General features: G+C 35.4%; 2 protein-coding genes across 3 annotated transcripts in view; one reads left to right on the top strand and one right to left on the bottom strand.

Moving 5' to 3' along the window:
- The first annotated feature begins 8,294 nt into the window (after window positions 1–8,294).
- On the top strand, window positions 8,295–10,818 carry LOC134798527 (uncharacterized). The gene is made up of 6 exons (XM_063770913.1): window positions 8,295–8,412; window positions 8,789–8,861; window positions 9,174–9,305; window positions 9,588–9,661; window positions 10,123–10,230; window positions 10,663–10,818. The coding sequence occupies exons 1-6, from the start codon at window positions 8,384–8,386 to the stop codon at window positions 10,808–10,810; spliced, it is 564 nt and encodes a 187-aa protein (XP_063626983.1). The 5' UTR covers window positions 8,295–8,383; the 3' UTR covers window positions 10,811–10,818.
- A 3,149-nt stretch (window positions 10,819–13,967) lies between these two features.
- LOC134798618 (acetylcholine receptor subunit beta-like 2) overlaps window positions 13,968–16,672 on the bottom strand; it is a 69,146-nt gene continuing 66,441 nt past the window's right edge. For both annotated transcript variants that reach the window (XM_063770981.1, XM_063770980.1), the window contains one exon: window positions 13,968–14,201. In XM_063770981.1, the coding sequence (XP_063627051.1) occupies window positions 13,983–14,201 (219 nt within the window). In that variant the 3' untranslated portion in view covers window positions 13,968–13,982. The remainder of the gene's footprint in view (window positions 14,202–16,672) is intronic.

The following is a 16,672-nucleotide window of genomic DNA, read 5'->3' on the forward strand; positions in this document are numbered from 1 at the left end:
TTTGCAGCATTGAAGTATGAAGGGCAGAAAACTGAAAAGTAATTAAGAAATAAATTTTGCTCAATATCCTATACCAGTGTTTTTCAAACTTTATGGTGTCACGGCCCTTTATGACCACTAAATTTTTTTCGCGACCCCCCTAACCCCGTTTCTACGTTTTTCTGTCTATGTGAAGTCTGCAGACTGCACATGTGCGGAAAGAGAAGAGTCGTGAAATGTATGGGATGCCATCGGCTCTTCTCTTTGCGCACAGACTCTAACAAATTTGGAACTACAGACCAGTGTTTCGAACGCACCTTTCTATCATTCACTCAGTTACATATGCGTTTTAGGACGCACTCTACATATATGTATTTATTTTTATAGGATGGTATTTTTAGGGTTCCGTACCCAAAGGGTAAAACGGGACCCTATTACTAAGACTTCGCTGTCCGTCCGTCCGTCCGTCCGTCCGTCCGTCCGTCTGTCACCAGGCTGTATCTCACGAACCGTGATAGCTAGACAGTTGAAATTTTCACAGATGATGTATTTCTGTTGCCGCTATAACAACAAATACTAAAAACAGAATAAAATAAAGATTTAAATGGGGCTCCCATACAACAAACGTGATTTTTGACCAAAGTTAAGCAACGTCGGGAGTGGTCAGTACTTGGATGGGTGACCGTTTTTTTTTTGCTTTTTTTTTGTTTTTTTTTTATATGGTACGGAACCCTTTGTGCGCGAGTCCGACTCGCACTTGCCCGATTTTTTTTATCACGGGAGCAAAAATCCGTATATAAACGACTTAAGTAATTTAAGATAAAGTTAAGTTAATTCCCAGCAAGCCGGAAATCTTTTTAATACCTTCATTTGGTCCTAAATGCGAATAATCTGAGTTTGCTCCATCCCAGGAGGTGTAGATAAATTTTAGAAGCCCTGGGACATACATTTCACCTTGGATTGACAAAACCACTCAATGTAGAAGGAACCCACCGTCAAAATTAATGTCACTACCAAGCAAGGTTGTTGTGGATCAGACACTGGTAAAAAAATCGGATTTTAACACGATTTTACAAAAAAAAAACAAATTCAAAGTGGCGGCCATTTTTTACAATGTTTGACTACTAATTCATATTAAGGTACTTTTCGGATCCTCAGATAACAATTTTTATCACGATTAGAGCAAATTATCTGTCGGACGTACCGTTTTTGAACTACAAGCAAAAAACTGAAAAAGAGCAAAAATTTTTCCACAATTCCTGGAATTAATAGAGCAAACTCGGATTACAATAATTTACAACCAAATGAAGATATTAAGACGATTTCCAACTTGCTGGGTATAAATTCCTGGAAAAAATCTAATTTGACTGGCCTAACAGATCTTATAACTTATTTAACTGTGTAATAAATACAGTTTACCTATCTAATAATAATTTGTTTTATTGATATGTACGTTAACGACCATTAAATTTTAAAGGATTGGATTATTTGTAAGTTAAATAAAATTAAATCTGCTTTCCATAAGTTTCTTTCAAAGCTGAGCTTCGCGACCCCCTTGGACAAGTGCCGCGACCCCCCTGGGGGTCGCGACCCACAGTTTGAAAAACACTGTCCTATACAACCGACTTTGTAACAGATTGTTGTGTAAGTAGTACCAAATATTTTGTTATTATTCTGCAAACATTTTTTTTTGGTGCAGTGCAAAATTCAGCGAGCAAGTTCTGCCGTCGGCTCGTGCGATTGACCGGCAAATATTTAGAGCTCCTCCCGATAGCACGCTTCCTTAATCCATGGAACGCTTTACACGAATTGTAACCACTGAGCTCGCTGCAACTGAAACACGAACACTGAAACGTTTCGTTTGGATTCAGACTACACCAGCATTTTACTATTATGAGCCAATATTGTCCCATTGTTGGGCAAAGGCCTCCCTCTTATTCTTCCAAATACGTATCCCTGTCCTCGGAAGTCTCTCACCAGTCTCTGTCAAAGACGTCAAGCTCGTCCCGCCATCTCCGACGCGGTATACCGTGACCCCTTACAATTTGTAAGCCACCATTTGGTACTACTAAACGAAATTAACTAGCTTAAATCTAAAACAGGCCCTTTGAGGCATTGTATCAAGGATGCTGGCGGCATTTCCTCACTGTATTGCAACGCTGATGCGTTGTGCGAGGTAGCCGACAGCTCTTCGGTCACCAGTTACATCAACCAGAGGCTTCGCGATTTCTGCGAACAACTTGTGCGCGCTGGGACACCATGAAGCTAGAGTTTCAACACCATTTGTAATTCACACCAGCATTACTACAGTAATATTGCAGCGGGACATGACTGCCGCAAATTTCCAAATCGTTGTAAATATCTGCCCGAATTTTTGAGATTTGCGGCAGCAATATAATTCGTAGTAATGTAGTAATGCAGCTGGCAGTAATGTTCGTGTAGTCTGCGTCAAAAGTGACGTTTCTAGAGGCCAATTCGAACCTACACTTTGATATCAATACACTCAATATCATTCGTACGTTTCTCTTGTACTTGACCGTGCATGTACTGGTGCGAGCGAAACTCACGTGCGAATGATGACTAAATGACATCATGATGACATCTACAGTATGTATGTAGGAATTGGCCTCCATGTAAACTTGTAATTGGATATAAGACTTACTTACAAAATATTTCAAAGTGCTTTTTTAATCTAAATTGCAAACTGTATCTCATATACGCTATTCAGTGCCAACTCTATTCAAAGCGGATTGAATAGTTGCAAAACTATATTGAGTGTTTTGTGATGAAATAGAATAAAAATTGGCTTTCGAGTTGAAAGGCCTTTGATAGGTTTAGCGGGGTTTAACCACAATGGCTTGGTGTCGACGCGTGAACTGAGTGATGATTTAGTTTCAGTTTTAGTAAAAACAATTTTTATTACACCAGCTTGTAGACTGATGATGAATTCTCATCATTTTCGTTGCATTTTATGCACGAGAGTGACAAGGTAACTTGATGCAAATTTTTAGTTGGTTGGCCTGTGATCCATAATTCCAATGCGTAGTTAAGTATGTTTCATATCATCATCATCATATCAGCCTTTTATCGCCCACTGCAGAGCATAGGCCCATTTTCGAGTACGCCACTTATCCCAGTCCTGAGCCAATCTCATTCAGAAGTGACCTCTTCATAAAATGATAAGTTTTAGTACTAGTTTTGTTTTTGGTGTTGTCAAAGTTTTTTCTTTCATTTATGATTTTTTTTTGCCTTAGAGCTTCGAAATTAAAATGAAAGTCACATCTGAGATTTTCGAGTTAATTTTTGATCACAGTTGGGAGATTTTGATCGACAGTTCAAGAAGTTCTTGAACATAAAACAAGCAGGTATATAATTCGTACTTTATACTTCGTGAAGGAGCGAAAATTGCCTTAAGCCCCACGAGCACACGTCGCTCGTCACTCCACTTTTAAATCACACATTTATTTGTTTACACGTCTTGTCATATTAACGCTCTCACTAATGTCATGTAAGCACATGTACAATTGTACATTCGTCCTAATGACGCCAAGAGGCTTCTGTCACGAAAATTACGTAAATTCTGAGATTACATCTGTCAAGACGACATAAAGCCAATTTATGAGCCCGGCCAATATAAATTTGCCGTCGGTTTTGCCAAATAAATTCACGCCTGGTTCTTGTGTGAATGGTATTGTGATTGGAATCCGGGTGTGAGTAGTTTTTGAAATGCAAATGTTATGTTGGTTTTTGGGTATTAGAGCGGAAAGTGATGTGGGTGGAATTTTATTGTTCGTCTTAGTTTTAGGACATTGGCTTTTTTGGGAGACTTTTATTCATTTTCAATTATTATAGTTGTAGTTGATAGATACGCTGACCTATCGACTTTTACCTTACCTTTTCCTTTCCTTAACCTTTCTTTGGTATCATTATATTTAAAACAATATAATTTAAGTATGTATTGGACTTAAGGATGACTCACGCTAGAACGGGCCGTGCCCGGACCGAGGCGTCCGACATGTCATTTTCTGTGACGGCTGAGCGGTGATCACGTGGTGCTTTGCTAGCGTGAGTCATCCTTTATGTGTAGATAACCTATAAAAATACAAGCTTAAGTCTGTCTTAACTTCTGTAACAGCACAAACATTTTTGCTCCTTATAAGACGGATTCCTAGCTTGGTGAGTAGTAACCTTGTCTACGAAGCAGAAGGTCCTGATCCCGGGTTCGAATCCTGATAAGGGCAATTTCTTTGTTTGCTTATCACAGATATTTGTTTATAAATTATGGATGTTTTCTATTTATTTAAGTATTTATATACAGGGTGATTTCGGGGTCGTGGAGCAAGAGAGCCAGACATCATACAGAATCCAAAGATGAGCCTTATGATGTTGTTAATTATTGTTTATCACCAATAATGATGATTATTTTCCAGATGGCAAGTGGGAAAAAACATTTTTGCATACAATTTGGTGACCCTACTCAATGTGACGTCTCGTCGCTTTCCATACAGCGTAGGTATGTCAAAAGTCATAGGGTGACCATAATTACTTAGTATAACATTAATTTTACTTGAAAAATAAGAATAATTCAAGTAATTATCTTTTAAGGCGACGGTAGCGGTGGGTAAAATATCAGATTCTGTCAATTTACCCCATTTCACACACAAGCGCACTTCACGCACACTACCTCACTTTACTGGGACAGGTCAGTGACCCATCATGTTTTTTTAAGATTGGACTTTTAGTTTAGTATTGACCACTAGCCTCCTTTGAGGGTAAAAGCGTTCCATTTAAAGATGAAAGAGAAACAATGCATTTAATCTTGCTTTCCTTGTCTGTTCATGTCACACGTGACGTACCTATTTAATTCATTTGATTGTTGACTGTTTTACTACCTAATATTGCTTTGTCGAGATACGCGTTTTGTACAATTAAAGCGAATAAAACAAGATGTCATTAAGTCAGATGTAAAATGTTATTTACTACTCTATACGGTTTTTCATAAGGTGCAAAATCCATTCAATAGGAATTTAAATAAATAAAGTTTCAGCAGGGTGGCAATTCCATTTTGGCGGATAAAGCGAAACAGAATAGTTCTATCGAACCTGCTTACAAATTTTCACGAGAATCAGTTGAGAAATGTGATCTGCAAAGGAGAACATACAAAAGCATTTTTGCCCAAGCTGAAACGGAGACCTTTGCTAACGCTCGGCCAATGATGGTTTAGGTACACCTATAAAAAATGGTTGACCCTGCTGTGATTTTAATATCTTTATATTTCAACCGGTATAGTTTTACCTTCAAAAATAATCGGTATCGCTAAACAATAGCGGTACCTTACTACTTATACGTTCACGAAATCGGTATAAGCATAACTTGATTGTTAGTAAACTAACCTGGAAAATAATCTCAAAATCACCGAAACATTTATGTACAGTCACCTGCAATAATATGTTACGTCATTAGCGCCAACTTTGCCTCCAGGCAAACTTTGCCCAAAACGACAATTTTAAACAAATTCGTTAATGTAGAAAAATTGATAATAGTTATGGCCACCCTGCTGTTTTTAGTAGAAAATAGGTTATATTTCTGACAAAGTATATGCCAAACTTGTGCATAACTTGACTTGGGAATTTTGAGCGTGTTGTCTAATATAGGGTATATTTCGGCGGGCAAAAAATTGATAAATAATGAATGCAAGTAGAAAAAATTGAGAACCCTTTGACAAATATTTCCGGGTTTCAGTTATAACACATGAAGCATAGATTATGTCTATTGAGATTTAAACGAAAAAGGCCTAAATACACAAAAGTTTTAGCGGTGGGCAAAGTAATCCGGTAATTTGGCATCCATACCAACATTGCCCACCACCAAAAACGGATTATTAGGGTTGTCACTTTCATCTAATTTACCCAACTTCGCAAGTAAAAGAAGGTTATGTTTGTACACTAAAATAAGTTTATAAATATATACTGTATTTAATTTGTCTTTTTATCCTTTATTTAGATGTTTTATCCCGTTAACGAATGAAAACACAACAAAAATCATATTTTTGGCCATTAAACTATTGTAACAGATTTTCTCAAAAGTGACAACCCTAGCCTTTGTAAAATGCTTAGGCGAGCCTTATTTGGAAATGGGCAAAAACGGGTAGGCAACATTGCCCAGCAAATTTATTTAAAAGTTTTGATACTTATCGCTAAGTTATTAACAGGGAATGGTAGGATTGCCCAAAACCTTTAAGTGAACCTTAGACATCATCATCATACGAGCTGTATTTGAATACCAAATTGACGTGGGCAATGTTGGCGAAAACCCCGGATATTTTTTATTTGCCCGCCCTCTAAAACGCAAAAAATGGGTAAAAACACGATAAAAAAAATTTTCTTCACATAAACTGATGCGTTTGATCACAATGGACGTGCTGACCAAACAAAAGTCATATGTGATTTTTTTTGAGAAATTCGTGTTAAAAAAAAGCGGGCAAAGTTGGTGATAATGAGTAATGACGAAGGCCGCAAAAATATGTGACATGCTCTTATGGTTCTACAAATAAGATCGTGTCAGATATTTTTGCGGCCTTCGTTGTGTAACATAAATTGCAGGTGACTGTACATTTGGAATAATTATTTTATTTAGTTTCAACGAAAGTTTCAAGTTTAGTACGAAAATACTTTAGATATGCAATATGCACAAAATGTAGACCTAATCGAAATAAAACATTGCTTTTTATAGTTAATTTATAAAACATTCGATACATAGGTATACATAACAATAACCAGGCCACAGCGCTAATTGGCCTGTAAGCTTCATCTCGGTCTCCAAAGCCGCAAAAACTTGCTAGTACATAGTGCTGGTCTAGCCGTTATTTTTTCTTGAAGATTTTCAGAGAACAGCACGTACACGCATTATACATATAGACGGAACGAACGGCATAATCATAATAATTTATTCGTCGCAATCCATGGTATTACAGATCTTGGTACAAGACTTTCAGGTATTACTTATACGAATTACATAACTCTTCCTGTTAATAGGCAATATTTTAAGATAAAAGTTCTATTATATAATACAAGATTACAGTTGTCATCAAAATTCATTGACATACAGAAGTCAAATACGTTTTTAAAATGACGCAAAATGATACCAGCATAATAAAAATTGATCCCAATCAGTAAAGTGGGGTCTTTAAACTTTTTTTCATTTTAAGCGAGTTTTGAAGGAACATAATACTTAAATTCGACTGTAATCGTATTGTTTTAAGATAGTTTACTGCGGTTTTCAACAATAATGACCCGTAAATAACAGCAAATCAAATTTAAATGAGACACGAGCTGATATTTATGTACCCTATTTTTTTAAATACAATTTATCTACGAGAAAGCATACTCTCGTGTGCGTATATGTTTTAATGTCAATATAATTGTCAAAAGCAAGAAAATCAAGCTGTCATTTTCATTTGAAGAAGTACACGTGTGCTCCGGTGTGGCCCCAACGGGCATCTGACTTGAAGAAGAATTTTGAGTGATGTCGTCAATGTATGGAAATTGTTCGAAAGTTTACATTTGAGATTGAATTTCTGTGTTGTCTTTGTGAGTAAAAATATAAATCGATAATAAATTGGTAGCTGAATTATCTAGCTTCCAAAATCATACAATAATTCAATTACTGTCAAAGACAAAATTGTTTTGCTTCTGTCTCAAACGGAACTCCATATTTTGATTTTTTGATACTTTTAGTGTCGATTTGTAGAGAATAACAGCAAATTAAAAATATAATGGCATGAAGAGTCGGTACACGGTTACTTCGTGAATAAATTTACGTGTAATTTAATGCAATTATTAAACATTTATTGAACAAATTATGGTTACAAAGTGAGGTCTAAATCGAAAACGTCATATACCGGCCCCTTAATCAAATACTACCATATGATAATGTGGATCATTTACAGAGTCAGAAAAAGTGGTTCTGGATCACAACCCCGAAATCACCCTGTATACCGTCGTCTAATACCTCAACTCAAGCATCATTGAGCTTACTGTGGGACTAGGTCATTCTGTGTAAAGTTGTCCTATACCTAATATTCATTAATTTACAAGATACAAAGTGGCACCAAAATCAAATTCCTTAACAGTACCTTATAACGTCTTTTCAACTTTGTCTTAAAACTACCAATCAAACCTTCTAAAACTAAAGACAAACGGAACCCAACCGCTCCACATTTAGAGTAAACTGTCTCTATTTAACACGTCCCAGGTAATTGTCTACCGATCCACATACGCGACTAGAAGAGTCAAAACCAGTTAGTGTCATATAGACAGTGTCAGTTATAGCTCTATTCTAAATTTTTAAATTGACTGAACTAAAATACGTGTCTGCTTGAGAATTTTCCGTTTTTGGTTGAAAAATGCAGTGGCTTAGGGTGACTTTATTTTGGTAAGTTATTTTATTACATATTTAATTATACAAACGGGATCAGAAACGTCGGAATTTAAGGTAATAACAATGAAATTATATCGCGGTAGACCCATTTGTGTAATTAAATATGTGTACATAACAGAACGCGAGAGTTTAAAGTGTTAAGTTATTTTATTGTTTTCTTCTTTATCAGTTTTAATTCTTGTTTCATATTTAGGTAGTGCTGTACAAAAAATTCATTTATTATCACACACTACGAGTAGGTATATTATAATGATTCTTTGTAGGTTTATTGGGTAGAGATTGCCTTATTATGCTTTGCCTTCTATATCAAACAAATAAGTTCTTTCAATGATTTTAAAGTTAATAAACGAAGTGTTTTGTTTTATTTTAGGAGTTTTATTTGCTACAGTGCTGGTGATATTGAGAAACGAGCTCTGATCTTTCCACCAACCAGTCTTTATGGGGTGAGTTTTTAGTTTTGTAGTTTCTACAGTGAAAAAGTGCCTCAACGAGATCGTTTGATTATCGAGAAAGAATTCTTATGTAAATAAAAATGTTTTTTTAGTTTGATTTCCTGTCGCACTGCCCTTTTAAAAACATCGAAATTCCGAGACGTTCCCCTAGCCAGCCGTGTGTTCAAAGTTGAATGTAACCTAACCTAGGTGGTATGTTAGGTTACACTTACATTTATATTTTTCAATTGTCATTTTTCGATAAACGATCGCCATCTTGGCTGCGACCCCTGAAATTTCTAAATTAAAACTGTTTCCTTGCAGACTTTTTTGGCAATCGCGGTGCCGATCGACATCCCCGACAAGAACGTGTTTGTGTCTTACAACTTTGAGGCTAACTACAGCCCGGTCACCAACATTACGGAGATCGACGAGGTTATCTTCCCTAACTTACCGGTGAGTATTTACTGCTGCTTACTGCTTTGGCGTGACAACCCGAAGTGGATCTCTTGGCCTACAACACCAAAGACCGCCATGCTTCTTTGTCCAAAGATGTTTCTTCCAACACTGAATAAGTTTAGCAAGTGATTTTTTTGGCCTGGTACTTCATGTCCAATTATGGCCTGCGTCCTGTGTGTGTTCTTTTTTAGATTAACGATGTTGGATAATTAATTATCTTTCTCAATTAAATATACTTAAACTGTGCTATTTTAATAAACTTATTTAACTATTTTTCAGGAAATCAGCCGAAGACACAGCCGAAGTATCACCAGAGAATTAGCTTATACAGTGTTGGAAGCAAGATTCAAGGAGTAAGTTACTGTTTAACTTAACACACTTAGTAGGGTCGGTGGGTTGCACCAAACCATCTGTCACCGTTATGCGCTCGCGAAATGTAATTGTATGGGAAGTTTCATAAATATTTACTGCATTACGTTGATTAGACTGTTAACTGTAGTTGGTGCAACTGGCCCTTAATCAATTTTTGGTTCTATTTGATATTAATACAGACCGCAGGCTCCCATATGATAAGCTCCATAGCAAAACACCGGGACAACGAACGCCAAAAAGTTGATGATGATGTTTGATACCAACCTTTTTTCCATCTCGCATTGTACCCTAATACAAAAAAGTTTATTTAAGTAAGTAAGTAAGTAAGTAAATATTCTTTATTGCACCAATAATTATAAATTTTACATACATGTAAAACTACACAGATATTTTAACGGAAAAAAATATAACCCGATAACAACAGGCGGTATTTAATTTACAGACACGGCATGAAAGGCAAAGAATGCATGTTGCGCAACATCTGCGAAGCCGCTGAGACGCCGCTGCACCACAACGGGTTACTTGGACATATTATGCACATCATTTTCACGTAAGCACTTTTTTTATTAGCTTAAGTTTCCCACTGATCGGCAGAAGCCTCCCTCCCCTCTTCTTCCACTTGACCCTGTCATTTGTACTTTCCTCTCAATCCGGATAAAATGAGTTCAAGTATGTCCTTTTAGGTCTGCCTGCACCCCGGCCAGCACCTGTAGTAGGTATCTATGATGTTCCATGGATCCCACTCGGTAACCATTATGATCCAGCTTTCCCGGTGCACGCGGCAAATATGTCCAGCCCAGTCCTACATAAGCTTAACAGCCTTGGCACCTACTCGTACATCTACAGCACGAGTTTTGGAGCTCGGTTCCTTGTTTTCTATTATTATTCAAAAATTTCAAAAGTAGACAGGTAGGTAGGTTACTGTGACGAAGCAAATGAAAGGTTATTAAAGTTATATAATTATTCACATTACCTATTCCAGACCGTCGACATCCCGCGAAGAAGGTTTATCGGACGACTACTACCAAGCGGAGCTGGACGGCCAAAACCAGGACTGCGATAAATATCTGGACCTGTGTCCGTTCAGCGTCTTCGATGTGATCACCAGGCTGGTGGAATACCAACACTAAGATCTACCTTCAAATTTTTTTTTAAATCGGAGCTGAAATAAGACTGATGTGGCAAATATATTTGTAGCAAAATTTTAATATAGAGGCCAATTCAATTTACGCTTTGACATTAAAATTATATCATTTTCTTCTGTACGTCTCGCTGATATCGAAGAGTGTAGGCTCTGATCACGATAACTTTGCACACATTTGGCAGTAAGAATGCATACCTACGTACATTACATAATCCCTATTAAGCTCCATTACTTGATGTAGCACTGCATTGTCATAAAAACTTAGACCTCGCTATGTTTTCAAGGGGGTATGGAAAATTGAGTTTATATAGTTTACGATATATTTAGCAAAATAAGTATAAATCCTTGTTTAAAATTAATAGAAATAAGATTCTGTTAACGTTTAATGACGAAATAAAATAAGTATTTAATTTTTGTATATTTTTATTGTGTGTATATTTTATAGCCGAAGTACCTACACATCGCGTATTTTACGATAAGCCAGATATTATTCGATAAGATTCGCTCCATATCGAGGAGCTTAATGGGGAACACGAGTTTGCGTACCGACGCAGACTGCGGGCTGAAGCCCTCCGCGACCGATTACTCGTTAGTACCTAGACTTAAATACCTAGTTCTTACATTATATTCTATAATAGACATCAAATATTTAACAAAGTAACTTCACAGCCATCAAACGAATTATTATAAGTTGATAAATTACAAATCAAAGCACTTACAATTTATGCATCACCGAGAAATAATATAGGTAGGTACCTACATGCATAACTCCCACTGCTGGACACAAGGCTTTCTCCTACAAAAAGGTTTAATGCCTGAAGTCCTAGCATTTAGGCAATTGAAGTGTGTCAGTAGCATAGAGAAATATAGTAAGAATAGACGAAGAAGAGACATACAAGTTGTTCGAGAGATCGGTACAAATTGATGTAGTTCGTCAACCATACTCGTATTCAAATTAAAAAATTGCATTACCTACTACATATTTTTGCAAAAAACAGCGTTCACCTAGGTTTTTACAAACTGCTTGTATAAAAAAAAATATTTTTTATACCTACAGTCACCACCAGATATATCGGGGCCGTTAATGTCCTCAAAAATATCTGAACATATTCTCTAACATCATAATAAGAGAGGCGTGTCAATATACCTCTTTCTATATCATTCTTATAATATCATAATAATGAGCTGTCTGCACTTCTGTTTGTTTAATTTGTAAGACCTAGATATAATGGTCTTCCAGTATTTTATTTACTAAGTTAAGACTTTAATATAATCGTAGGATGTATTTGGATGTTATGTTTTTCTACAAAATTTGTAAAAATGCAATCCAATGCCCTAATCTTTTACAAAAAGTGCTTTTTAGTGTTCCGCACCGCCCCTTACGTTCTAGGCCCCTTTTTCACGTTACTTTTGCTCGCAAGAAATATGCGCAGCATACGTTTTTCAGACGAGTGCCCAACTATTGCAATAGACATCTAGGCAGGATTGATCTCTTTCACAAATCACTTACTACACTTAAAATCATGTTAAAGGAAAAAATATTATTGCTGTAACTACCTACTCTCTGAGATTTTATTTTGATAGCTATTGTTCCTTGATTTTTATCTATTTTTCTGTACTACGCTTCCTATTTTCAGAATTCTATATTTCTTTTCTTGACCCTCGCTGTAATTATTATTATTATTCCGACTTTTTGCTGTAAGTATTAATGAGTTATTCTTGCTTCTTGTTGTATGTATCCTACCTTGGGCTTATGCTTGTACCTATTGTATACCAATTTTCAGTTACATGTATATTTTATGAACCTCCAGGTCTTTTTAGTATTAAGATTTATGTGCGTATTACGCACCTCTAACATATGTATCTTATATGACTGTATGTGTTCTGAATAAAAAAAAAAAAAAAAAAAAAAAAAAAAAAAAAAAAAATATAATATTTTTAAGATACTTAGTCAGAATTTTAGACTAATATTTAATTGTGTCTTTTACTGAGTTTATATACTAATATCCCTCTTAACCTAATTAAAAAGTGAGTAACTTTTAGTAAAATTCAACAATGAAATCAAGTTAAAAGCTATTACATATATGAACATAAGAATTTAATTAATATATTTTATTCATTAGAGTTTTTGACCCTATGATCAGAATGACATGACTAATTCCCTGTTAAAGTTTAACACTTTAAAAAATACAAGTATAAATCATCGTTATCTCCTACAATTTAACTAACTATCCCAATGGAAATGTTAACGTGAAGAACACCGCGTAAACCCATTACTTGTCCCAGAAAGGAATCAGAATTAATAGTGTAGTAAATAAAGGTAGTGGACCCCGCAGTAATTCCTCAGCCAGAAAAAACTTTACAGTATGATAAAGTATCAATAAATAAAAAGTATTGTATAAATTTCCAAAGAATAATAATAATAGAATTAAAGTAAATACCTAAAGTCTTATATCGTTAATATCTTTTTACGGAAAAATGCTCCGTTCAAACTTTCTTCACCAGACATATTCATGTAACGTATTGCAACAATATATGAAATATCAAAAAAATATCCCAGCAGAAATACCAGTATTAATAAAATAAAATTTTTTGGCGTGTCTTGGACCGGAAAATTGCTCAGTCTATTTTTTTCACTGGAATGCCATTTTATTGCCGTTTTATACCTACAAAATGAAAATCTAAAAATTTTCCACTCTCAGTTTTTAATAGTTCTATAATACATACATTTCGATACGCATTTTTTTTGGATTTTTTTACCCACTGCGCCAAATTATATTCTAAGAACATATAAGAAGAAAAAAATGACAGAGCAATTTTCCAATGAAAATGAGCGTCAAAAAAGGAAGTATCATAAAAAAATATTCTCATGTTTGACAAAACTTTAAGATTTTTTTCTAGTATCACATACTGATACAAATAACTTATTTTGTAAAATAATTTTGGACTGAGGAATTACTCGGTTCAATATATAATCAGATTTGTGTTTTTACCTAACTTAGGAGTGTTTTTTTTTTGGATATTTATAATGTTAGTCTCGGCTCATACTATACAATAACCAAGCTAAATTTCATCGACTGAGAAATTAATGCATGGGTCTCCATACAACAACTTGCTTCATTTACTACACTATAAGGTCTCATTTCAATTAATACAATTTAACTGACAATTCCAATAGTCTCAACGCCCTTCGGGTAGAAGAAGTTGCTTTTCCTCATAGGGATGGAAGACAGCTGCTGGTCGACAGGCACGCGCGTATCGTACAGCGACGGCGACTGGAAGATGATACCGAAGGTGCCCACAAAGCAGGCGATGGTGAACAACCAGAGGAAGAAGCGATCAAGCACCATTGACATGAACTTCCAGTCTTCGATCACCTGGGGACAACAGAGCTGATTAGTAAAAGTTGCTAAAGTATTTGAACAAATTAAATTATTTCAGAAAAATATTTTAATTTGTTTTTATCATGTAAAACACTACTATATAAATTATAAAATGAAATAAATGTCATATACTAAGAAAAAGTGACCAAGGCCTCTAGTGCCCCAGGCTGGAATCGAACCAGCAGCAGCGCCTAGGCACCTGCCGCGATAGCAGAGGACGCTGTTTTCGTCCGTGCTGTTTATCGCTACAAGTGTTGGGTGACCCAAACCCATTACAAAGTAAATTCGCGTTAGAGCCGGTTTAAATAATTATGTTCTCAAACATATTAAGATGTTTACTGATTCTCTTAGACCAGATCTCTGTAAAAAAAGTGTAATAACTGAACAGGCCATGCAGGGTACAAACAGCAACGCTCTAACTGTACATCGGTGGACCTTATTACAGAAGGCATAAGGTCCACCGATGTACAATTAACGGTGTGGGCGATGGTACCTCGGCTGTGACGCAAGCTAAATTGAAATTCGATATCCCGAGGCACCGGGCCGAAGATCTCATAACTGAAGCGATTTTGGTTAGCCTTGACAAGGTTCTTTGTTAAGTGAGCTTTTTGATGTTCATAATTAGTCTGTTCGAGAAACTGAAAACGGTGAAAAATGGAGATAATACTCTTAAAAATACGTGTGATACCTCATTAGATTCGTCATTATGCCTAGAAAAATGTATTCGAAGCGTATATATATATATATGTGTGCTACACAAAAAATATCAAAAGTTATGAGCAAAAAAAACTTTTTAACAAAAAAAATAACCGCCGAAAAAAAACTAAAAGGAAATAAAAAACCGGCACTAACACGAAACGAGTCGACCAAACAATAGCACACTGAAAAGAAAAAAATAATTATTTTGTCTTCAATAACGCAAGTGAATACCTATGAACTATGTATATACATACTTCTGAAATCAATCACACAAATCTGCGTATTTATATATTTACAATCTGTTATTTTTGGAGTCGGTGCAGGTGCTTCACTAAGGTGCTCAAGTTTGTTTGAGGCTGGCACCGACTCCAAAAATAACAGATTGTAAATATATAAATACGCAGATTTGTGTGATTGATTTCAGAAGTATGTATATACATAGTTCATAGGTATTCACTTGCGTTATTGAAGACAAAATAATTATTTTTTTCTTTTCAGTGTGCTATTGTTTGGTCGACTCGTTTCGTGTTAGTGCCGGTTTTTTATTTCCTTTTAGTTTTTTTTCGGCGGTTATTTTTTTTGTTAAAAAGTTTTTATTTTATAATTTTCTGTGGCTATAATTTATACAAATTATTACATGCTTAATTTTTGATTACTTTTATAATAAAATAGCTACCTACCTTGCTTTAGCTATTAACTGTTATATTAATAATCCTACTTTAACTATTATGTTCTGTAATATAAATAAATTACCCCTATTTTCCCACCCTTAGGGTAGGATTTTTTTCCAAATTTTTATTATTATTACGACTACTCTGTAAAAGGTTATGCGTGGTCATACGTTACAATCGGTGAGTGAAAAAATCAATCATCCCCTATTTTCCTACCCTTAACGTTGGATTTTTTTTTCCAAATTTATATGGGACCAACTTCGGGGTATACCCTTTCCAATAAAAAAATAATTATCAAAATCGAACATCTCTGTAAAAAGTTATGCGTGGTCATACATAAAAAAAAAAAATATATATATACGCGTCGACTTGAGAACCTCCTCCGTTTTTTTTTTCGTCGGTTGAAAAGGGGAAAAAAGTAGATATTTTTTATTTCCCCAATATCTCAAAAAGTATTCCCAATTCCAATATGACTTGGAACTCCGGTAGCCGTTTAAGAAGTGTAACACTCTTGCGGTAGATGTCGCTAAGGTCCCCTTGACCTATATTATGGTGGAAAGATTTGCTGGCTATGGATGAGGTCTTGGTGGCTCAGATGGCAGAGCGCTGGAGTATCGATCCAGAGGCCGTGAGTTCAAGTATCACCCAAGACAGTAATTTTACCACTTTTATATTTATTCTAAGTTCAAAGAGTAGTTGTATAGTTTTCTTACAATTTATTTTGTATTTAAATGTAAGATATCAAATCGTATTTAAATACGCCATAAGAACTTAAGAACGAGATACACTATAGCGACGGTGACAATATTACTTATAGTAAGATACATATAAATGTTAATAAAGTTATTCCGTACCATTATTAAACTTATATCAAATCAATATCACATTTCGAAAATCTGACTACATATCCAAATGGTTAAAACTGGAAGGATAATGAAATCTCACGAAAATTTATAGAAAATTAATAATCCTAACGTACTATTTTAAGCTAATGGAAACACACTCAAAATTACAAGAGTTAAATTAATCAACTAACAACATTAACTCGTATCATAAAGCAGTATTCCCTGTTTATAAGCCTTTGAGAGGTTTCTA

Source organism: Cydia splendana, chromosome 17, assembly GCF_910591565.1.
Source record: "Cydia splendana chromosome 17, ilCydSple1.2, whole genome shotgun sequence".
Taxonomy (NCBI): domain Eukaryota; kingdom Metazoa; phylum Arthropoda; class Insecta; order Lepidoptera; family Tortricidae; genus Cydia; species Cydia splendana.

What these genes read in the sequence shown, in the direction of transcription:
- LOC134798527 (XM_063770913.1), top strand. Translation starts at nt 8,384, where the DNA reads ATGCAGTGGCTTAGGGTGACTTTATTTTG. An exon ending in TTATCTTCCCTAACTTACCG is followed by an intron (nt 9,306 to 9,587) that starts GTGAGTATTTAC and finishes ACTATTTTTCAG; the next exon opens with GAAATCAGCCGAAGACACAG. An exon ending in ATTATGCACATCATTTTCAC is followed by an intron (nt 10,231 to 10,662) that starts GTAAGCACTTTT and finishes TACCTATTCCAG; the next exon opens with ACCGTCGACATCCCGCGAAG.